This window comes from Pezoporus occidentalis, unplaced genomic scaffold (assembly GCF_034315485.1).
Source record: "Pezoporus occidentalis ecotype Australia unplaced genomic scaffold, CSIRO_AGI_Poc_V1 ctg53, whole genome shotgun sequence".
In the NCBI taxonomy this organism is placed as follows: Eukaryota; Metazoa; Chordata; class Aves; order Psittaciformes; family Psittacidae; genus Pezoporus; species Pezoporus occidentalis.
In genome coordinates, this window is record NW_026915866.1 from 4,716,657 (window position 1) to 4,741,785 (window position 25,129).

General features: G+C 40.7%; 1 protein-coding gene across 4 annotated transcripts in view; it reads left to right on the top strand.

Annotated features, from left to right (window-relative positions):
• LOC134173528 (melanopsin-like) overlaps window positions 1-25,129 on the top strand; it is a 67,922-nt gene that overhangs the window by 21,781 nt on the left and 21,012 nt on the right. For 3 of the 4 annotated variants that reach the window (XM_062637624.1, XM_062637627.1, XM_062637625.1), the window contains 3 exons: window positions 8,142-8,258; window positions 22,186-22,328; window positions 24,388-24,521. In XM_062637624.1, coding sequence (XP_062493608.1) covers window positions 22,195-22,328; window positions 24,388-24,521 — 268 coding nt within the window. In that variant the 5' untranslated portion in view covers window positions 8,142-8,258; window positions 22,186-22,194. Of the gene's footprint in view, window positions 1-8,141; window positions 8,259-17,577; window positions 17,705-22,185; window positions 22,329-24,387; window positions 24,522-25,129 lie in introns of those variants that run through there. The other variant, XM_062637626.1, reaches the window with a different exon arrangement.

The following is a 25,129-nucleotide window of genomic DNA, read 5'->3' on the forward strand; positions in this document are numbered from 1 at the left end:
ATTTTCTGGTTGTTGGGAAGCTGAAGCCCACATGGGCAAAAATTGCTGGAAGCTCCAACATGAGCCACTTGAGCAGCCCTTTTCTGGCTATGTTTAGCTAGTATGAAGCAAGTTAGCTAGTCCCTCCCAAGCAGAGGGAGGAACCATAAGCTGCACCCAGCAGCAGACAATGGAAACAGATTCTCAAAGGCCTGGATCAGATCCCTGCCCAAACTGGGACTATTGCAGCAGACCTGGTTATTGCAATCTACTATGTTATAATTAACAGAGGAGCTGCATCTTCTAGCCTACTTTGGCTACAAATTACCATGTGTGAATATGCATTAAGAAGATCTACATATGTGATGGCCCAGGAGCAAAGGCAAGAGCAACTCCTGTTGCTGAGTGGAGTGAGGAACTGACAAGGCTGTGGTAATGCTATCAGGTGCTATTGCTAATGCATTCTGAGAGGCATTTCCATGGCCAGATGAGTAGGTCACAGACATCCAGCTGCCTGCCCAAGAATACATTTCTTCACCACCCAATGTTGCAGATATCTCGACAGCCTAGAATATTTTGGTCAAATCTCCATTTATCAGCTCTTGTTGCTGTTTAAACTCTCAAATCATTTTGGATGCAGGCAGTTTGGTCACATAAACATACATCCTCAGCTATCATCTATGTGATCATTATGTGGTATTTGGCCAAGTGAAAAACTGGATCTTACAAATATATGTGAGAATATTTTCAGTCTCTATATAGTTATTCACAATTCTACATTTCTGTTTCTTTGTCATAGGCAGAGAGAGGTTGCCTTCTGCTTGGCTTTTTTATTTTTACAATTCCTTTGTGTAATGACTTACTTCTATCTCCAGCCTACCAGCCCAGCCAACTGGTGATTTATCTCCTCTTTTCACTTCTTCCTCCCTCTTTGCCTACCTAGTAGCCTTTTTCTGGCTAGCTTTTCAAAGGCGTAATCTGCTGGTCTTTTTGTCTGGTACTTCAGTTCCTTCTAGTTATTTTTTCTATTCCTGATCATGGAGCCATGACCCTCTTCTGAAGAATTCAGCTGTTTGTGGTCCAAGACATTGCTGTGATTTAACACAGCTGCAAAACCTTGGCTTGGACTTCTGAGAAAGTTGCTTAGAAGTGAGAAAGTACAAAGACTAGAGCCATGCAAGATAAGAAAGGTAACTGCAGGCAGGGGTAAGATTAGCAGCTCAGAGGGTCAAGGAAATAAACCCCACAGTGATGTGAAGAGGTATAAAACTGAAGAAGGCAATGGGGAAGTTTGAAGTTGGTAGTTCAGTGATATAAATTAATGATTTGTTCCCAGAAATAGCTCTCATTGGCAATGTGAAAATAGGATAAGGCTGTGGTTTTAATGCAAGTGTGAAGATCAATGCTATAAACCAATTTCTGTTCCTGCTACCCTAACACGAATATGTAAGCCCAAATGAAGCTTGTGATTTAACAGCAGAATTTAGTTCCATGATTCAAGGAAAGTGATTTGTTACTGAGGTCCCAATGGCTAAGGGAGAAACCAATAGGAGGAATAAAAATACTGAATGAGTGCATGAACAGGTTCTGCTGAGAAGCAATTTATATTCCCCCGTCGTATCATACCAAGTCCAAATTTGCCATCATGTGACTTTACCAGATTGAGGTGGATGGAGTGACATTTTAATTTAATTTTTATTTTATTAACAGCAAAAAACCCATGAAAAATCTTGCCAGTTGAGCACAGGACTTTTTCCCCTCCTTGACTTACGAAGCTATACCATTGCTGTGATGCTGCATGAGGTGTCATAGTCTGCTTTCTTGGCATTAGCTGTTGAATTCTGACAGAGCTGCAACACTGAACTAAATAGTGTAGCTGGACAGATATGACAACATTAAACATACCTGAGAGCTCACAAATCTATGCTGTCTGCCTGACAGAATCTGCATTAGGTTGCTTTGGTTCTTCTGAAGCAAATTCAGTAAGTTCTTCTTGTATTGACTTGGTTATAGCTCTAATCTAAAATTTGCTGTAATACCTATGCATAAAATTGTGTTTTAAAAATCCCACTCTATTTTAAATGTTTAGAAGAATATGAACCCCCTTTCAGATAAACCTGAAATGGTCCTCAAAGGAGCCCTGTGTAATTCACCACATCTCCTGACAAAAATCTCCTTTTAGCCTGTTTTAATACCATATACTATCTGCTTCTCTCTCTGCCCTGCAGTTTTGAGCTTTGGGGAATCCGAGCATCTATCCCACTGTGGGAAACCACTGAGGGCCGATAGCTGTTTTTACATTCTGGCTATCCCTTATTCACTGTGTGTTTTGGGGAAAAAAGTTTAACTCATTACAAAGCTTTCTTCATGATTATAGAGGAAGCAAAGCTTTGTCTCCTCAGAGAATTTGTTTCTCCTTGTGTTTTGGTTTCTGTGAGAAATACACGACAGCAGCTTTGGCAGTACCTGTGCTTACTTATCCCTGTTGCAGAGGGAAGGAGGACACCTGCTGGTCGCAGGAGCCCGGACACTGGAGTTCCATACCAACTTCCTTTCTGGTATTCATCAAGTCTCTTAATTTGTATGCCCTGCTCTTAGGAAAGGGCCTTCATTTTAAATACTGGATTTCAGTGAAGTACTGGATTTTCCGTAATACCTATTTTGCTGAAGAAGGTAAAGTGCACCCTGATGACTTCTGTACCAGATGGGATAGGGATTACAGGAACTCATGTGGCATTAGGCAGAAAAAAGCCCATATATGAGCTCAGTCCATGACAAGAGATTTACAGGCCAGGGATTGTATGGTGAATGGAAGAACATCTGAAAACTAGTCTCAGACTCTCATGTCAGATTGTCACCCAGAAGGTATTACTGATGGCTTATTTTCAGAGCAGAGACAGAATTCAAGATCCTTCTCAGTATAAGTGTATTATTATGCACCTATTTCAATTATCCACACTATTGGTAGGAAAACAATGGGTTTTGTATTTGCCACTGAAGATATTTAAGATAAGAAGAAGATACTTAAGACAAAAAAAAAAACATTTTAAAGTAATTTGTAGTTTATATTCCATTTTATCTTGGGTCAGCTTTTGTTTTAGGACAATATTATGTGAAGGACAATTCAAAATACAGGGTTATTGGACCTAAAATGGCTGCAGAAATTGTTATGTATTGGTCTTTGCATCACAGTACATCTTGAGAGCTTCTGAAATTCATTACTATTTTATACCCTTAATTTTAATGGAAACTGGATCTTAGTTACCCTAAATGGATGGGAATGCATTGCAATGAAGATACCTGCAGAGCTGGAACTGGCCTCTGCTCACTGAGGTGCTGTCTGTCAGGGCAAAGCTCAAGGTCACATCACACGTGCTTCCATCGCCGCACTCTGCAAAGTGCCATAGTTAGGACATGGTAGGCCATTCCCTGCAAGCATTTTGCCTGGTACATGAAAAACTGATGTCACCTTATCACCAGGGATTGTCAGAGCTCTGTTAGGTGCTGTGCTGGATCCCCTGGAGCCAGCACTTAACAGGGTAGAGCATTTTCTGCTAAGTGTTTGGGGCTGGGACATCTGGGCAGTAGCATGGATGTTGCCTAACATGTATCCCTTCTGGATTTTAAGGATTGTTTCTTTGGCTCTTCAAGGTCATGCTGCTCACAGTTACTTTATATCCAACAATATTCTTCCCTCCTTTAGCATATAGAAACTGAAGACCTACGAGGTTTTCCCTGTTTTAGCATGTCTCTTTTCAAAACAGTGTTGGAATTAGGGAGCCAGTAACAAGTTTGGGTTTCTGTTTTTTAACCTCATTACAAAGAGTCCTTTTAAGCATTGATAAGACCCTGATGAATTCAGCTTTCACGATTAAATTCTCCAGGCTGGCTTTTTAGGCAAAAGGATTTTATTTTAAGCATTTAAAGTGTGAAAATGTTTCTGTTTATAGAAATAAGTCACCTTTGACCAGAAATGGAAAATTTCAGTATGGAAGATAATAGTACAACACGAAATGTCTGTGTAGCTGTCACTGCAATGACTTTTGCAGCAGAAGTTGTGACTTTCAGCATTTTTCCATCAGTTCTTGAGAAAACTTTGTGATTGAATGAAGCCAGAGGAAAACTTCTGAGTTACTAAAAAATCAGTGTCTTTTCCATGGAAAATTCTTGTATCACAAGTGTGTTTTTCAACCAAAAAGAGAGTTAAAAGTAAAAATATTGAATTTTGTCTGCTGAAATTTTGTCAAACAACCATAATTTGGAGTTGGTTTACAGGATTGGTGGCACAGCAGAGATGTTGATCTGAGGACTCTGTTCCAGGACAGGTCCATTTCTGTTTCAGTTCAAACAATCTATCTAGAGGGTACATAGCAGTGCCAGAAGCACCAGCTAAGAGCCAGGATTCCTGTCTCCCAGGTGAATGTCTCCCCAGTGGACTATGGAGTTGAATTCCTCTTCTTTTGCCCGGTGGCCCTTTGACATTTGCATTTTTTCCTCTGCCACTGTCAGTCTCCAACAGACATAACATTCCTTGGATGTGGCTTGGTGCTGAAGTCCGTCTCCTGGGAGGCAAGAGTTCCAAAGGCCACAAAGACCAGAAAAGTTGTGGCTAAAAATTCCTGTACCCAAGACAGTGAATGCCCTCACCTGAGGAACAAGACTGAGAGTGGATCTTGGCTGGGTTGTTCTTTCCACAGAAAGGACCCTAGGAAAGGATGAACCTGGGATGAAAAGTCAAGGCTGAGTCCTGGTAACTCATTCTTGCTAGTGGAATAAGGAGACAGGACGGATGTCAGAGGAGCACCATTTAATGCAATTAAAATATTTCAGCTGCCATGTGAATTATGTGAGACTTTTCAGAGTTCTCAGAAGCTCAGTAGGACGATGTTGAGTGTTGCATTGCAGTTTATAACAATCCCAAGATTAATTCCTGAATCAACCTTGTAGCTACTTTAAACCATCAGACCATATGGGCTGCTGAATAAATCCATTTTGCTCATTGGCATATGATTCTGTTCTCACCCTTTATTTTACTCTTCCTTGTTCTACAGCTCAAAGCACATTTACAAATATGCTTCTGTGCCATCCCAAAATGCACATGTGACTGTAGATTATCCATCTATCTTTGAAAACCTAACCTTTCTTCTGGTCCAACAGCAAATCTGGAAGGGGCTTTGGATGCTATTTCTTTTCCTTTTAAAGCTAGAACATGCCAGTTCAGTGGCCATGTACTTCTCTTTCATTAAATTCTCTTCTTTCTGCCAGTTTTTTTGTTGTAACAGGGTTTTCTAATAATCATGCTGTGTTTGCCTTGGTTTGCACTCTTTAGTGGTTGTAGTATCAGTGGCCGCAAGTATGGCCATAATCCCTTAAAGGGGCTGAGATCCCTGACATGACTGTGAGAGAAGGGCAGTGTGAAACTTGCTCCCACATCACTGAATGCGTAGCCTGGAGGAGATTTTTGGTGTGACTCTGCTTTTGTTGCTGTTCTAGATAATAATCCTTAAGGCACAGTGAATTTAGCCTGCTTTGTTACCCTGTATTGCTAATGTTGGCAGATTTTCAAGGAGCTTCTGTCTTTGTGCCTGGATGTTTACAGTCAATCTCTCCTCTCTCCCTGTCTGATGGATATAGCACTCAAGCATTGCCAGGAGTGGGGATATGGGTTGTGAAGGCACCTCATGTTGAGGCTGGTGTCCCAAGGAGCTGGCTCATGAAAATGCCTGCCCTGGGCATGGCAGGTCTGCAAGATCTGTGATAAAGTCTTCATCACCAGTGGTAACTGGACAAATACTAGCAGACCTTTCCCAACCAGTGCTCAATCCAGGATTCAGCACCAGTTCCAGCTGTTGACAATTATACTCTCCTTGTAGCTTCACTTAGATGTGGTGTTTGTCACAACAAATCTAACCTGTTAAACAGACACTGCTTTTTGACCCAGAGGGGATACCTTCAGTGGCAGATAAAAGGATTTCAGTGTACAGTAGATAATGTCCTTCAATTTGTTAAATTTCCCAACTGCTTTGGGAGCCTGTGGGATGGAAGGTGTCATAGACATGTAAAGTGCTATTATTCATCCTAAACTGCTCTGCTCCATTTTCTTTTTTTTTCTTTTTCTTCTTTTTTAAAGTATACTTTCTCCTCCATTTTGTTCAGTGATCTGTTGGTTTCTTTAATTCTTCACATGGAGCTACTGCCATTAGTTCCTCAGCCTAGGATCTTGACCTTACCTACTTCTTTAGTTACTTGAGTGATCTGTTTCCAGTGACTAAAGTACTGATTCTCAGCGCTTTTTATTCAAACACATAATGAGTTTAAGCATGCAAATGCAGTTCATAATGCTCAGTGAGTCCAAATACTTTGTCTGGTTTTATTCACTTGAATGATTAACTGTATTTTCCTATGTCCCGGGATTAATTACAAACAGCTGAAATAGAAAGGCCTGATGAAGAACTAATCCTGGTGTAAGTGCAGGGAAGAGAGATGTGTGAGACAGGAGCCCAATAAGCTGCTAGCTGGAGGCTTAATTGCACCTAAACTCTGTCATTCATGAAGCCAACTCAAATCATCAATCAAAACCCTGTCAGTCTAAACATATCTGAAACTTGCAGAAGTTTGCTTTAGTTGGCATTTAACTTTCCCTTCATATTCAATTCTTAGCTTTAATTCGAATACCTCACACAAAATGGGGTTCATTTTGAGTCCAGCTCTGCAAGGTATTGTGTGTGGTGGCCTGACCTCAGAGAAGTTTCAGCTCCAGCTTGCAGATGTAGGAGTGAACAGCAACACGAGCAAAGCAAGCAGTTCCTCAGAAAGTATATCTGAAGAGTTCATCAGGTCTCTCGTTTCAGAGAGCAGCATTTCACATTTCTGTAATTAGAGGAAAAAAGGGAACCCATCTGTGGATATTACAGGGCTGATCATTCCTCATGTGACCTCTGTTGCCTTAACAAAAATTTAAAATGTATTAGTGATAAAATACGTTATCAGCCAAGAAATTATGAATCTACAGGTTCTGAGACTGCAAAGACAGTATATAATACTTCTGAAACTGTGTATAAATTGTCCTCTGAAATCCAGTTTTTATGGAAAAAGTTGCAAGGTTAGCAAATACTTGATGTCTTGTGATACATATAGGACATCAATCATATTTTTAAGGGCGATAAAGGTAATCTAATGCATCATATCATTTAGGTAATAGATGCAATGAACGAAGAAGGAAAAAGCTATGTAACTGTTATGATGTCTGAAATATGTATCATTTGGTGGGTTAGAGCTTGGAGCATATAAAGCAAAGGAAAGAAAAATGCAGCTTGCTTCCAAACATATCTGCAACTCCCAGATCACAGAGATCAAGTCAAAAGGCTGACCTGAAAAATAAAGCATGATAAACCAAGGTACAATTGACTGTGAGAGACAGCAGCTAATACCGATACTGTGTTTTACTTATCATCTTCACAGGAGGGAAGTTGACTTGACTTGTGAAGTCAGATAACTGAAAGGAAATAAGGTGGTTCAATAAGGAATGAAAGCCAAGGATGAAGTAATAATGATCAACAGACAGTACCAATGTCTGAACATTTGTTTGACGATGATATCATAATTTTGGCTTTTATAGTACAATGCATAACAGCATATTGTATTTTCACTGAAGCACTTTTATTTTTCCTGTTCTGGCAGATTATTCATTTTATGATAACATGTCCATCGCGTCTTTAGTATATTAAATGCCAAAGCAAGCTCTTTTTTGAGATCTAGGCCTGCAGTTTAGGATGTTCTGCTGTATTCTTCAGCATTTTACAGATTATCTGTGGGGTATATGTTTGCCATATTTGTAAGTTTTATGTCTGTAGTTTATTTCCTATCATCTTTAAAAACATCAGTTAAAAGAGCTAATCTGGGGGCAGAAATATTGTTGAGCTGTGACCACTGTCATGTCCCAGATACAGGAGGAGTATCATGTTTGATTTGCTATTTCTACTCCACACTCTACTACTTTGAGCCCTTTTTCTCCAGACAAAGCTCAGTCTCACAAATCCTCTCCATTCATGTCTTTTAAAAGAGGAGCGCTGAAATCAGTCATGTTGAAAATATTGCCAATGCATTGGAAAGAAAAAATAGGGATAAAAATGCATCTGTTTTTGTGACGTCTTTCTGGCCAGACTGCAAGAGAAAGAGGCTGTTGGAGAGCATGCCTGCCATCAGATCCTTGCTCTTTTCATCACGTTTCAGTGCCTCTGGAGAGCTCAGCTTTACAAACATGACACCAACAAGATGCTGTAAGTAAGAAATTCCTGTGCCCCAATTGGTGCCCTTCACTTTACTTTTTGTGGTTATTCAAGTGTCTTCAGGACAGCAGATGCTTGAATGTTGAGGCACATGCTGCAGATGAAATTTTGGAAACTCCAGGGTGAGTTTCTGTTTTTATACCCAGTCCCTGCTCCTTGACAGTCCCGCAAGAAACTCAGCTGTGGGCTCAGACGTGTGGCTGCTCCCATTGGCAGCAGGGCAGAGCCACCCTAACCTAGCCTTGGGGGTTCGTGGGCCTTAGGGATGGAGCACAGGGCACGCAAAGTGAAAGCCAGAGCTGGGTTTGACCAGCCAGGAGAGGCGGGGGGGTGAACGGGGTGGCGGGGGGGGGGGGGGGGGGGGGGCTTGGCTGTTGTTTTCAGCCACCTAGAGGGGGGTTATGGGGAAGGCAGAGCCAGGCTCCTGGCAGCAAAAGCATAAGAGGACAGTGGTGTGACTCGCTGTGAGGGACATGCAAGATTCACCCTCCCTCCCTGGCTGCCCACCCAAGACTGCAGGGAGCAGGTACGGAGCAGACAGAGTGCCAGGGCACTGACTGCCTGAGGATGCCCAGCCTCGGTGGTGGTACCCTTGGGGGCTTGAGGTGCTGCTGGGTTGTGCGGGGCAGAGGTAGCCAGCTGGGATGCCCTGGAAACAAACTCCTCTGGGTATTCATCCTTAAAAAAAAATATAAAATATATGCAATAATAACAAAACAAAAAGGGTGTTGTGGGATTTTTTTTTTTTTTTAAGTAATCTTTTTGCACTTGAAACATTTGTGGTGGGACCAGTCAGGCTGAATAATGGGATCAGTGATTTGCTGTGGGTTAGTGCTGCGGTTCAATATGCTCCCAGAGCTGTCAGGCTGGGAGCAGAGGAGGGCTTGCTTGCGAGTGGCTTTTTAAACCCTGGGATTTCAGATGCTCCTCGTCATGAGTTGCAGCTCGGCAGTCCTGCACAGAGCAGATGTACGGAGGGAAGGGAGATGCTTACGGCTGAACCCAAAAAGTACGTGCCAGGAGGAAGGATTCAGAGAGTGGGAGCTGGGCAGGGAGAAGGGAAGGGTACATTTCTCTTCTGCTTTGTTTTCTAAACAGTGGTTTAAATTAATTTCTTCTCCTTTAAAAGGAAAAAAAAATCTTATTGGAGCTGTTTTGATGTAATGAATTTTGATTTATTTATTTGTGTAGCTGACCCAGCTCTCCCCAAAGGAAAATGTTTTATTTGTGCTGTTTTGTTTTTATTTTCCGGATAGATTTGGAGTTTTTAGCTGATGGGAAAAACTGGCTATGCAGGGGAGGGTGTAGCAGGTAATTGCTTATGGTGGTACTTGTTGTATCATCAAGATCTAGCTGATTAAACCTTAGTGTGACATGGTCATTAACAGCAGAAAAATTCAAATGGAAAGTAAATACAAATGAAATCCTAAAGCAGATTTCAGAGTTGTTATCCTTTTGTGGAGCTTATTAATGTAATAGAAAGAGACCTAAATAAAGTGCAGTTGTAAGGTTTGGCAGTTGTTTGTATATTTACCTAGGATTATTTGAAAGCATTCATAAAGAAAAGAGGATTTTCTTGTGCATTACAAATTAGTTAAGATGATTTGGGGTAGAAGACTGAGATAGATCAGCAAGCTAAATATGAAGAATTTGTGTACCCCTGTCCTCACCCCCCCTCTCCACCATGTATGCTCTGACCTTATAGCACTACAATACTTTGTATAGATTTTAGGATAGAAGATTTCCTCCTAAATCTCTGATAACTTGCCTAGAATTAATTTTTTTAGCCAGCCAAAGCCTGGCATTCAAAGAAGTCTACCAAGAGTACTTGTTTCTTTTTTTAATCTTAAGAGTGGGGGAGAAAGGATTATGGGAATGGTATGGGAGAAACTTAAGGTTGGGAGGGAAGCTGTGGATATCATCTCATTGCAACAGGTCATTGTCCTGGAATAAATCAAAATGAAAAAGAGTCAGGCAAGCTTTTTGTAGAGATGGCTTAAGTGGCAAGTGAACAGGACTTTAAGCACATATCCCACAACTCCAAATTACTTAAATGTACTGAGTGTGTTCTGGAAGTGCTAAAGATCTTCACTTTTAATTGATTTTTTTCTGTTTTTACATCTTTCCCAGGGTGGCTCTGAGGGTTATATTTTTGCTGTTAAACATTCTCTAAACTTTCCTAGGAAGCCCAAGTTGTATTCTCTATCATTATTTACTTCCCAAATTTTGAACTAGTTCACATTCTCTGTTGCTTTCTCTTGCCATAAACTTAGCTTTAAAAAACATGCATATGTCTAAATATACCTCAGTAAGCTATCAATAGGTTTAAAGTTGAAATCTTTCTGACATTGTCTGGCTGCTTTCAGAGGTTGCAAATTATGCCCCCCAGGATGTCCTGTACTTTCAGTGTGCTGGGGTGCCAGCCTGCAGAGAGAGTGTGACTGCTGAAGATGCCCTGCTTAATCCAGGAGTCCTTAGCCAAGCACAGTTTGAAGCAGAATTCATTGCACATGCTAGACTGCGCCCAGAATAGAAGCGTGTCTCTCCATATTGTTGCAGGTGATTGAATGAGGCTGATAAGATTCCTGAACCGCCACAGCATGACAAAGCAATGTTACTGAGATGAATCAGCTTTTGGTATCAATGTACCCAAGAGTTTCTCAGTAATGTAAGCATAACAAGAAACACAGAATTGTAAGACACTGCAGCTCAATACAAGCAAGCTCTCCAAGTCCTCAAAAGTGGGAAATCTTAGTATACTGGTGCAATTGAATTGAAGGAGTTATTCATAATGCAGCTGAGAGGCAACCATCAGGCTGACTTGCACAAACAGATTGCACTCTATTAGAGCACTTAGAAGTATGGCCACTAGACACTGTAAGAATTCTGTGATGAGGACAGATGTCACCCTGGGAAACACAACTAAAAAGATCTTCAAATGCCATATGTAGCTTCTTCATATAGCCTCTGCTGTCAAAAAAAGCTGAAGAAATAAGCCGATGGACTTCTCTGATGTTTGCCATGCAAATGCACAAGAGCAGTGTGAGGGGCTGGCATATTTAACAGGCAGCAGAGGATGCAGACCAGACTTGAATGCCAGGTGGGATATGTGCCTGATGCCTCTGGAAATTTACAAACTGCCATCAGGATAGCTGTGCTACCAATGAAATGACTGGCTAAATGAAACCAAGTCCACACTGACTGGATAGTAAACATTTGAACACCTACAGATAGTCCAGTGCTAATAGAACAACAGGAAAAAGCATGCTTTATTTGTGCCCTGTTAAGTTAGTACTGCCTGCAAAAGGACTTAATCTCAAGAGAGAAGGATTTTTTTTATTTTTTTAAATTATAACAACAAAACTAACAGTGACAAACTGCTGTTAAAGTTCAATGCAAGTCTGCAATTAACAGAAACCGTTTGTTTTCAATGCACTCTTTAGTTATGGAGAAATCTTAAATGAGTATCTCTCTTACCCCCCAAGCTGTTGTAAGCAGATTTTCTCTTCATCCATTTTTCCACGGAGAAATGCTCTTTAATGTGAGTTGTGTGGACTACAAAAGGCCCCATGTGGGCTTAAATCTAGTATGAACATGACTTGAAACACACACAGTGCTTTGTTAGACTTTTGTTTGTTTTCTGAGATTCTCCAGTGCACATTACTTTGCTGGCTTGCTTATCTGCTATTTAAAAATAAAGGTTCAGAAGGAGCTAGTTCTTGTCTGAGATGAGAGCTAGGGCTCTGCAGGAAAAAATACTTGTGCGGATTGCTGAGGCTTTCTGACTTGGCACAGTAAAAACAGGTTTGAACCTAACTGGGTTGTGGGCTTCTCTTTTTGTGAAATGGCACTTTCTTCTTAACTCAGAAAAGTAAGCTGCCTTGTGCTGAGATGTTCTCTTTTGGTAGTTCATCATGGTTTGAAGCTGATGATACAGAAGCAACGTAGGAGTTGCTTCAAATGCATCCCATATCTGGAGATTATTGTGAGGATGAGAGGAAGATAATGTTTCCTAATGCAGAGGTGCTGAAAATTCTGTTACTTTTCATAGTCTTGAAAAATAGTCCACAGAATTAAAACAAGACACCACATAAAAACAGCTACGTCAGTCCTATTTTCAGTGTGCCACACATGGCAGTGGAGAGGGAAAGGATGAAGCTTCTTCACTGCTATATCGTAGTTGCCTTGATGCTTCCCCAGATCAAAGTAAAGGCACTTGCTTTTGTGTGAGATACTGCTTCTTTCTCCAAGATGAGCACTGCCATAAGATAATTAAGTTTTCTGATACTGAAATTACTTTTAATATACACACCTATTCCCACCAAATGTACCAAGGCATGCTTTGTTATTTTAGCCTTTTATGAATCTGAGTCTTTTGGTTGCTGAAATTTCTTTCCAATTATGCCTGTATTACAGCTCCTTATTAGTTTGCCAGTGCTGCTTCAACCTTCCTCTGAAATAAGTCTTCAGTATTGCAGTAGCTTGGTAATTGTAAATTGAGCTGCCAGTTTCACTTGTTCATTGCACGTCGGTCTGTTTGTTCCTTTAGTAATGCTAAATCCACAAGCACTTCACCCTCCAGGTGACTAGAATGGCAATGATATCCTTCCTGGGTGAGAGCTTGTTTTATTCTTATTTTGGAGAGTTAAGGGAGGTTACTTTACTGCCAAATGCTTTCACTTGGCAATAAAGAGCTGCCTTTCAATGCAGAGATGGGATCTTAAATATCTCTGTTTCCTTCTCTTCCCAGTTATCTCCATCATCTTCATTACCTGTAGTGGCTAGGTGCTTTTTTCTAAACAGAGTATTTAGAGTACGTAATGGGAATCTGTCAGACTGAAATATGTAGGCTATTAGACTAAACAGTGTTTCAGTGATCCAGTTAAATTCTTTAAAATAAATCATAAAATATTTCAAAGCCAGGTTTTCATGACACTTAAGCACCTACAGTGCAATAAACACCAAGGAGTACTTTCAGCAACACAGGAGAAGAGTAGGTGTATTGCTACAGCTACAATCAATAGGTGTGAAGTGCCTAAAAACCTCTGGAAATCTGTGTTTTCATGTGGGACTCAAAGCCACGGTAGGAAAACTGTTACAAGTGAAGTGGAGCACTTGCCACAGCCTTCCTATTCAATATGGTCCCTAATTGAAATTAGTCTATGCTGTCTGCATGCAAAACATGCTTATAGGTTCATTTGACTTTTGTTGTCTGTCCCCAGTTCCTTGTGAAGATAAAAGAAAGTAAGTAGGAAGATTTTCAATATACTAAGACAGCATACTTGTCCTCAAATCACTGAAATAAGATTTCATTTTACTTATTGCCTAAACCCCTTTGGTTTTTTAACTATATGTTTAGGAGGGTTTTATTGCTGGCATCATGGAATATTTTAGGTTGAAAGGGTGGTTGTCAAGTCCCACCTCCTGCTCCAAACAGTGCTAACTTCAATGTTTTGTAATTCTCTATGGATGAAGACTATGCAGCCTCTCTGGGCTCCTGTTTCTGTGCTTCACCAATCTCATTGAAAACTCTGCCTGATGCGACTGTGTCTGTTGCCTCTTGTTTGTTCACTGTGCGCCCCTGGGAAGAGTCTGGCCCCGCCTTCTGCGCATCGTCCTTCCATGCACAGAGGAATATTAAATAAAAGCAAGCAGATATTACATGGAAATAATCCTCAGCTTAGTGTGATTAGATATTTCTTTGATCTAAACAGAACCTGAATGCTACAGTGCTCATACTAATATCGCAAACATGCTTGAACTTAACAGATTGAGGATGTACTCTTCCTGTATTCCCCATGTTCTTCCCCTAAAAGCATCTGTTGCCAGACACTGTCAGGTGTAAGATACAGGAATTGGTGGGCTTCTGATCTGACTACTTTTAGCAGTTTTCATGTTCCTAAATGTACATGATAGAATGATGCAAATGGCATCAAGAAGCTGGGGAGTTGCTTTAAATTGCTCTCCACCCCCCTCCTACCACCCATGGCCAAAATCTCTTGTTGAAATAGGGAAACAATCCTAGTTGGTGAAGAATATCTCTTGTTTCAGGCCTTCAATTAAAGATATATACTGCAGAAGAAAAATCAGCTTGCTTATAAATCGGGAAATGTAGGGAGTGAGATGGGTTCTCTGGTAGAACTGCAGGTCTTTAAGGTCAGAGAGTAAAAATTGTAAATAAAATTTACTGAAATGTAGTTAATAGAGCAAATGTATTTCCACTATTACCACTGCAGCTCATCACTCATCACACTTCTTCAGAGATGACAATAGAAGAAAATATAAAGCAGAGAAACCAGCAGAAACCAAATTGCCATATTGATGAAAAATATTAGCTATGTGTATTGTTAAAAGCAGCATTAGCAAGACTACATAGGATTACTATAAGTTATTAACATCTTGCCTTAACTAGTTTATTAGGATGGATGTTTTCATTTTGTAATCACCCTTTGAAAAGCCGATGTCAGCTGCTGATTTTTTCTTTTTCCACAATCCTTAAAAATAAGCGTATGTTTTCATGGGATCTATTTAAAATGCAAGCCCACCTCTCAGAGCAGTTTCCACACAGGGGTCTTCTGGCAGCAGCTGAGTGGGTCTCCCCAGGAAGCAGAACAGACAGCAATGAAAAGACTATTCACATTTTGACTAAATCCATAAAGCCAGAGGTGGCCAGTGAAGGAATTATAGAATCATAGAATCAACCAGGTTGGAGAAGACCTTTAAGATCATTAAATCCAACCCTTACCCCAGGACTGCCAAGGCCCACTACTAACCCATGGCACTGAAGGCCTCATCTACACGGCGTGTGAACACTTCCAGGGACGGTGACTCCAACACTGTCCTGGGCAGCCTGTTCCAATGCCTGAGCACCCTTTGGGGGAGGAATTGTTCCTCATCTCCATCTAAACCTCCCCGGTGCAGCTTGAGCCCATTTCATCTTGTCCCATCCCTTGTTCCTTGGGAGCGGAGACCAGCCCCTTCCTGGCTCCATCCTCCTGTCAGGAAGTTGTAGGGTGCGATAAGGTCCCCCCTGAGCCTTCCCTTCTCCAGAATAACCCCCCAGGTCCCTCAGCCATTCTCCATCACACTTGTGCTCCAGGCCCTACACCAGCTGCATTGCCCTTCTCTGGCCCGCTGCAGCACCTCAATGTCTCTCCCTTAGTGAGGGGCCTAGAGCTGAACACAGGATTAGAGGTGTGGCCTCACCAGTGCCCATTGCAGGGGGACAATCCCTGCCCTGGCCCTGTTTCCACACTGGTGCTGGCTCAGGCCAGGACGCTGGTGGCTTCCTGGCTGCCTGGGAACAAGCTGCTCATGTTCAGCTCCATCAAACAGCACCCCCGGCTCCTTCCCCATGAGCAGTTTCCAGGCGCCCTTCCCCAGCCTGAGGTGTTGCAGGAGGTTGTTGTGGCCCAAGTGCAGGCCCTTAGCCTTGTTGAACCTCATCCCATTAGCCACAGCCCATGGAATTGCTCTCAGTTATCAACAGTAAGGAAGAAAATATCCTTTATATATATATATATATATTTATATATATATAAAGTTTAGCTGCCCAGAAGCCAGATATATGTTCAAGCTCTTTGAAACCTTAGGGTGGGATGTTATATCTGCTGCCAGAGACTGGAATTCCAAAATGTGGTAACATGGTGCCAACATCTGTGGATAGGCTAGCGTGCTCCTGTTAAAAACAGCAAAGTGAGCACCACCCAGAAGTTGTGCTTGCTGTGCCTGAAGCCTGGGACTGCAGGAGTGGGAGAGGGCTTGATCTGAGCAGGTAATGGGTGCTGCAGCACTGTTGCCATCAGCAAACAGTGGCAGCTCGTGAAATTGTTCCTGATGCATGGCACAGTGGGCAGGCTAGACTGGTAGCATCCTGGCTGGAGGCATCCATGACTGGTGAAATGGGAGCAGTAGTCACCTGGCAGCCTGGGATGAGATAGACCAGGACGAGCTATAGAAGCTGAAAGGAGGTGGAGAGGAGAAGGCAGCTCAGGAGAAGAGTCCAGGTTATGCCAAAGTGCTACAGTGCCAGTGAGTTCAGAGCACTCTCACTACTGAGTGGTAAGCGTAGAATAAAGGGATTTATTTGTTTGGGGTGAACTTTGTGTGATTATTAAGGAACTGCAGTTAGCACTAAGATGCTCTGAGGGAGAAAAATTACCTAGGAAAATGTGATGTGTTAGAAGATGAAAATGTAAGTATTTACTGTAGTGTATAAATGATTTCTCCCTGAAGACTGCAGAATATCTTATGTTGAAGGAAGTAACTCTGATGCCATGTTTTGACTACACACGATTTTATTTAATATTCTTTAATCCTTTAAAAATATGAGATTTCTGCCTACTTTGTTGTTGCATTGTGTTAGCAGTCATCCGTTCTCTCATGGCCGAATGGATATGCATTGATGTAGTGTTAGTATTGATTTGATCTGTTGAGCGTGCTGCCTGCCTAAGCATGCATAGCTTGTGTTGTAATTTGAGGTGCATTTGGACATAGCATCAGATATTTCTGAAGGCATTTATGGCCCACTATACCTTCTGATAGTGGGCTTTTGTTTGACTGTCTCTTCAAAAATGCTTAAGTCATGGTTGAATTTGGTTTTTTTTAAGTTTTGCACTCTCAGGTTAGATTTGGATGTGTTTAAATGAACATAAAATTTCTGTAGAGGAAGGTGTTGTGAAGACTTGGTGAGTGCTATTTGCCTTGATTATAAAAGTATACCAGTATTGCAACAGAAATGCCTTCAGGAAGCATACCTTTGGTATTTTGCTTTAAAACTCTCAGGTCTTATAATAAAAATCTGTTGCCTCAAAGTTTTATTAACTCAGATTAATCTGGCAGGGAAAAATATGTGCTAGCTACTTGCCAGTGCTTTCCCACAAAAAACAAGAGAGTAACACAGTGTTCCTCCCAAGGTCGGGTTGTGCAGACACAGTCACTAGAGTAACTTGAAAAACTTGTAGTAAACCCTCGCATTTATTAATTCCTGCCCAAGTGGTGTAACTAGTGCTTGAGGTGGAACACAAGCCAGATTGTTTTACAGCTGCGCTTATTTTCATGTTTATTGTTTACTTTTTATTGTATTATTCTCATGTGAATAATTTTTATTTTAATGTCTTATTAATCATAAAACATATTAGTGATTGATAACCCTTACTTTCATTGACTTATAAGGCTGGATATGCAGACATCTTGTTGAGTAACCAATATAATGAGTTCATATATATGAATATTCTCCTGATATTGAAAACTTTATCAGGTTTTGCTGGTTTTCTTTTGGATTTTTTAAGAGATTTTTCTACCAATTAGCTATGTACCATTAGATTGCTTGCAACTATGAGAAGTTTAAGCAGAGATACTGAGGACCTGAAAGAAAGCATCCTGTCAACAAAGCAGGGGCTGTGCTAAACATGTGAAGTGAAGCATACATACCCCAAGTGAGTCTTGAAGTCAAGTATTGAAAGCTTTTTTCAACTGGCTGTTCATTTCAGTAACAGTCCAGAAGCACTTGCTGGAATGGAATTAACTAGATACATACCTTATTATAGAAAAATATTCTTTTTTCCACAAACTTATGACCTCTGACTGGATAAACACCCGTCTAAATCTGGAGCAGACGCCTGACTTTGGTACCCGGCTGCCTTTGCTGTTTGTCCTGTTGTACACAGCACTGGCAGTTCTTGTACTTGTTTGTCACTTTTGGATAAACCCCATCAAATTTACAGTTCCATTTGCTTAACCAACTGTTTTCTTAATTAAATGCATATGTGTTTGAGTGCCCCTGGTTTTGGCATGTGAACTGATTGGAATGAGCTGTGAAAGAAGAGTGTCATCCAGAGACTGGTAAGAAAAGTGGCTTTTCCACATGTGGATGATCACCATTTTGACTTGACTTTCTGAGGACCAAATTCATATGTACTTACAGTGCCATGTTGTAATGCAGCACTTTTAACCAGAACAAGCACAGATGTTGGTTTGTTTTTAGCTGGGGTTTGTTTGTTTATTTTAATACCCAAAGATACTGATATTTTCCACAAATTTTCATTTTAAATATATCATGTTTTAAAAAAGTCTGACCATCAGTAGTCACCACATAGCAATAGTCTTCTATTTGCTGATTCAAGAGTTCCTATGTACAATATAATCACTAAGCCCCAAATAATGTCATTTCAAACCAGATGGTGCTTCATACTGAATTACCTCTTACACTGACCATCACAGAAATTATAAGGAACTTGGCAAGTACTACCAACTATCTGGCACATGCGGGTTGTTCCTATCTCATCATACCTAAGTATTATTTAGTATTATTCTTTATACAGTTACACTTGGAAATCTCAGACTTAAATGTTTTATACAGTAAAATCAAACTTATACGTTGTAAATGAATGTAGCAGGTCAGCCCAAGGGGGGCTGCTATGCTGTTAATTCACTCCCTTGTTAGTGTGCATTAATCCCGCATGTAAGCAAGCCCTTACTTAAGCTCATTTCAGTGTCATTTCCATAAGATGAGCTTGCATCCATGACCAAAATCAGAGTGTAAGTAAAGCTTTAGATACTCTTATATCCACCTAATACCAGTCATACAACCCTTTCTGAATTTGATCCAGTATTTTCTACCCCTGAACGCTGAAGGGAGCCTGCACTTGCCCTCCTTTTTTAACCACTTTTTTTTTGTCTTCTGCATTGCAATCTTTATTAAGCTTACTAGCTGGAAAACAGAAACAGATGGCTCTAATTACTTGGACATCATTTTGTCACTAAAAATCAAATTACAAAAGCTTTCACAGAGTAACTTTCCTCATCTGTTAAGTTTTCCGTCTTTATTTTGGGAGAAATAGACCAAGTTTATTTTTATATCTGGTGCCTGCATCTGTTGCCAGCTAGTTGAGGGACAGCTGTTAATTGTTTATTCTCTATTTGCCTGCAGATCTCTTGGTTTCCCTGATAGGAAAGCCCTCCAAGCTGCCATGTAGGTGACAGCATTTTGATGTTGTAGTCACATCACATATAAGGGTAAAGCCACATCATGATTTATGAGAGTTGTCAAGTCCAACATCTTATAGAGCCAAAACTCAAGTGACTGTAGCATTAATTTAAAAGGAGCCAAACAAAGTGAGTACAGAATAGGCAAGGATGCCAGAAGCTGGCCCTGCTGCAATTACTGGCATCTTCATGGGCTGCTTGTTTACATTTGTGTTTTTTGAGTGAAACAGTATAAATTCTCTTTGATAAAAGAAATAATTTGATTAAACTAGTGGAAATTTTCTAAATAAAACAGGCTAAACAGGTACAAATAGCTTCAAACTAATCAAAGTTGAGGTTTTCTGTTGGAATATATATATGCACGTGCATAGGTGTGCGCATTTATCATCTTAGATCCATAATAGTGTTATAAATGGTTTTCTGTCTTTATCAGATTGCCACATTTCATGTAGCTGGGTGCTTGCCACATCCTACTGTCTCAGGGTAACACCAACAGAGTGAATAAGGAGCTGTCTTTTCATTCGGATCTTAAAGTTGTTCTTACTACTATTAATATTGCCGCAAAAGGGAATAGTATTTTATGGACTCTTCTGAAGGCAAGATTCCTTCTTCAAAGCCTCTGTAATCCAAGCATTCCTCACTTTAGCTTCTCACTGAGATTGCAGGCTCTGTGTAGCACCGAGTACTTACCGCCTTCCAAATTCCACTCTGTAAGCATTAGTAGTTTATATTTCATCCAATATCACCAGCAAACTGTAATCTAAGTTTACAAATGTGTCACATGAGGCATTTTCAGCTTTTGACATAGTTCATCACCCTTAACTGAATTAACAAAGCCAAAACATCCAAGTCAGCATCTCTTCAGCAGAGAGATAAGGCGAGACACCTTTGGGTGTGAAATTCATAGTGCATTTCTGAAATGAGTTTCTGCAACAGTGAGTACCCATATGGTGAAGTAAACCATGATACATAAAACAGGGAAGTCCTACTTGCCCTGAATTAGATCTGTGTAATATTCCTATATAATAACCCTCTATACAGAAGAATATAGAGGTATTTAGATGTAAATCCTGAGCATACCTAACAGATAAGCTGGAAAGGAAGAAAAGAAAAAGGATCCTTTCCATTTCTCCCCAGTTTAGGCACCTTGGTATGCATTGCCAGAAATGAGGCAGGGTTCTGATTCAGTGCACGCACACTGCTAAGATTACGTTTGAGGGAAAAGGAAAGGAGTTTAATGTTGTTAATTTCTGTGCCCAGGCAGTCCTGCTCTGAAAGCATGGTGCAGCCTGTGCTTGGTGCCACTGAATGGCCACAGCTGCATTTCCTTGCAGGACCTCCCTGTGCACTGCCTGCTCTGACACTACCTCTTGCACCTTCTTCAAGGGTAAATGCTACACAGGGTGATATTTTTTCTTGCTGCCTAATTGCTGGGAACAGCAGTGGCAGCCTCCTGGTGCAGCCAGCATCAGCAGATGCTCCCCTTTCTTTCTTTCTACTTCTAAAGTGATGTTAACTTTGCTGAGGTGTCATGTTGGTGGTAGCCATCCTATGATGGGTAGAGCCCGTTAGACTGATGAGAAGGCTTGAAGGCAGCTTTCTGCTTTGAAGACATAGCTTTTGTACCATTTCCTACGTCTTTTCAGCCCCAGGAGCTTTTCTGTCAGTGTTTCTGCTCCAGACCCACTGTTCTGTGGATGCTCGGGCTGTGTTATGCATCTCACCCAGTGCTCCCCATCTCTGAACACAACCCACCCTGGGGAGCACCCCCAGCGGGATTGTACAGCTGAGGGGATAATGTCCAAAGACAGAACTGTTGTACAAGGAGGGAGCTGTAGTGTATGCACTTCATAAATGAGTGAGGAATAATAAAAGGCAGAAAGGAGAAGCAGTAGTATGGGAGGTAAGGAGCTAGCAGCAGGGAAAAAGAAAGGCTATTCTCACCATTTTCAAATGACTGCTTGAATTCTACCAATGGGGTGATAATTATTTTCTTGAACCTGTTCTGTCACCCAGCTCCTCTCTCACAGACCAAAATCAGCTTTGTCTGACACTTGGAACATTACTGAGCCATGCACCAGAAAAATGCAGTAACGAGAAGCAGGTCTTAGCTGTGACAAGTTGCCTGTGTGAGCACTCTGCATGGCTTAGCTGCTTTTGACTTGATCAATAAGCATCTCCATCAGGCAATTCAAACTCTTCTTGTTGATAATGCTAATGAGAGCTGTGTGGATTAGCTGTAGGCTGCCCTTCTGCTGAGTTTAGCCAGTGATAAATCTGAATTTGTTTAAAAAGAAAAGTAGAGAGTTAGTGGGGATTTATTCATGTGCTGGAGATAAAGGGCAGTGAAAGAGGTGTTAAGACTATTTAATATATTTGTGCTTACACAGGCAATGCTACACTGCTGTTTGACCTCTGGTCTCCTACCTTTCCCATGGGGAATTCCCAGGTTTTGCAGCACTGTAAATTAGTGGATAGGGAGTTTGGGGAGACCCAGAGGACTTAGTGTTTGTTAAGAGTGGGATTTGGTATTACTGCTCCTAATAATACCAAACTCTGACGGGCAATTCCTTTTTGAACTGAAGTTTGTGTTGTCAGGTAGCTCTGAGCCCTCAAAGTGCAGCAGTTACCATGAGTGAGTTTTATGCTAGTACATCTGTGTCCTGTCCACATCATCATTGTAACTTCCTTAGTATTCTTCCCCAGTCTGTTTTCCCTGTTGTGCTTTTTAATATATGTACTGTTAAAGTAATGAAAGTTATTCGAGGAAACTTGATGATAAGGGCTGTAAAAAGAACTCAGAGGTGTATATTTGATTTGCATGAACTGGGGAAGTGAATGCTCTGCCTTGCTTCAACAGGCTGAGAACATGTCTCCTGGAATAAGTGTCCTGAATGGGCTAAGCTTTCCTTTTCCTCTGTTTTCCACTCAGGGTTTCAACATGGGCACCCAGCCACACACTGTGACCAAGGCAGAGATCCCTGACTATGTTCTTTACACTGTAGGAACATGCGTGCTCATTATTGGCTCCATTGGCATCATTGGAAACCTTCTAGTTCTCTATGCGTTTTACAGGTACAAAAATTCCTTTTACAGTTCATATGACTGGTTTTAAGGTTCACATCTTGCAAGAAGAGTTTAATACTTTTAATGATAGAAACCACAGTTTCTTAGTTACAGGCTTCCTCACTCACCCTTTAGAATGTGTGGAAGTACTTGACAAAAACTGATACTCCTGGAAGGACCAGATGTCCTGGAAGGACCAAGAAAACAGTGTGCTACATGAGATGAACTCATGCCATCAGTGTATTTCCTGCTTCAGGCTGATCATAGGATTTCTGTCAGTTTGTTTGCTCACTTGGCTTGTGCCAGTGTAATAGACAGCCAAAGCTACTGCAGCTGGAGTATGCAAAAATCTAATGAAAAAGAAATAGGCACCTTCTGTCTTACACTGTGATGCTGGCTTTCAAAATCCTCCTCGCTCACTGCTTACTGTCATTATACATGTTTTATGCAGAGGGGGCTCACAGTGCTAGAAACACTGGTGGTGTTATGAACCAAGCATTGTTTTTTTTTATTCTTAAATGTTTATGACAAATAGTTTAGTTATTTTGAATAACTGGCTTTTAATATGAGGTAGAGAAGAAATGGGATCCCCTGCAACTGTAGATAATGTCATGATTTTTGAAATGCAGTGCAAGCTCTGCTTTTCTTGAAATTTCTTTGTTTAGCTGCTGCAATAAAAGCATTAAATTGTCAAAGGAGGAAAATCTCCATAGGCAAAGGTGTGAACTCTCTCACCTAGTTGATGCAGTAGACCCCAGGTTTTGTTAGAATTGCAGCAGCACTGAGATGGCTTTTTCAATTTCTTTTTCAGTATTACTTTATCTGCATGAGGAAAGAAATTAATGTTATCTGCAAATAGTGGTATTTTAAAGCACATCAGAAAGGCCTCAGTTGTTCAACTTTCTACACTAAAGGAGGTGTTTGAGGGAGAAGAAACAAGTCTTTAAGATTACTGCATGCAGTTTGTAAGAATAGAATTATTTATAAATCCTGCTTCTTCCCTATATCTCAAAGAGTATGCCAAGTTGCCTCTTTTTGCATTATATGTACCTAACTCTGTGAAAAGCCCTGAATTCATAGGCTAGATATCAGAGCACTTTACCTCACCATGCAACTAATACAGAGGTTGTCATTGAAGGACTACTAGTTCACTGTTACGCCTTCTCAGTATATCCTTCAAAAGTGACAGTCTTAAGTAGATTTGGGTGACATGAACTCACAGATTAACTTAACTTTCCTAGTGGGACATAATGTTCAATCAGAGCAACAAGGGCATATTCAACCAAATAACCCTAAGTAAAAGTGAGAGGTTCTTTATTATGCTACCAGTATCTGTATTCCTCTTGGCCAGAGCCAAGGGTAACCTTGAATACCAGCAGAAAGTTTCCAAGGTGGTTGTGACTCCAGATATCTCTATCAAGTGAGACTACATGAAGTGGTGAGATGTGGGGAAAAAAAACTGGAAGTGATGTTTGTTTTCTTTGGATAAATTTTGCTTGCAGACTGTCTGCTGCTTTCACACTCTTTGTTCTGGAATTCAATGCTGCCTGCGATCTGCAGCTGAGAGCTTTTGTTCTTAAAAGATGTATATGGGAAGTATTTATTTCAAATCTCTGTGCATGCTTTGCTTGTGTCGTATCACCTTGCAAAGGGTCATTTAATCAGTGGTAATGTGGTGATTCCTGAGGTCAGCAGCTTTTAAAAATTCACCTAAAGGAGGTTCTTTGGCTCTGTAACTGCTTCAGATCCTGGTCTTGTGTAGTGCCAGACACTTGCAGTATTACTGCACTTATAGGGAAGTGCTCTTGTCCTGAACAAATTCATATTTTTCAAGATAGCTAGAATTCTCCTCATTTTCAAGTAGAAACAACCTATTTTATCCCACCTGCTTTTGTCAGTTGTCATTTTGAAATAACTACATCTGTGGCTGCAGTAATTGCTTGACGATTAACAATTGGCTGACTGTAAGTAACCGCTGGATAGTATTTGTTCATGCTAGTAAGCCAAGTTATAAAGTTAACTGTTCACTTTGTCTATTTAAAATCATGTTATTTCTCATGTTTTTAAGCAACAAGAAGCTGAGGACACCCCAAAACTACTTTATAATGAATTTGGCTGTGAGTGACTTCCTGATGTCAGCTTCTCAGGCACCCATGTGCTTTGTCAACAGCTTGCATAGAGAGTGGATACTTGGAGATATAGGTACTTTTCAACATTAATTTGTTTCTCACCAGCTCTATACTGCCTGCAGCCTAATTTAGCCGTAACAACCTTGGCTTGTGCTGTGGAGACAGTAGCACAAGGCTCTCGAGTGACATCAGTCAGCATGATAGCACATGTTTTGCATTATATATGTCATTCTTTGCTCTTACTTATTTTGGAAAGAAAGGAATCAAGATCAACATGTAATCTTCTTACCCTTTAGCTCGTATGGGCAAATGCAATGACTGTAGATGGGTAGAAAAGTTTTATTAAGTTGTAATTATTTTTTGCTGTATTAGTTTAAGAGGGAGTTATTTTTATTTAGAAATATATGCTGATATCCACTAGCATGCTTCTAGGAATCTCACATTTAATTAAGAGAATTAACTAACAAGAGTCAGTTGAGGACTCTGCAAATTTAAGCTCCTTTCTTTCCAACTGTAAAAAACCAAAAGTGATGCATGCATGCTCAAATTATAGTTGAAATGTGAGTATAGCAAGTTCTTCAGAAGGCTCAATGCTCTGCTTAGTGCTGCTGATCACATCATTGGGTGAAAATTTGCACCAAATAGTGGTCGTGTATTGGTGGAGCAAGCCCAGACCATGTA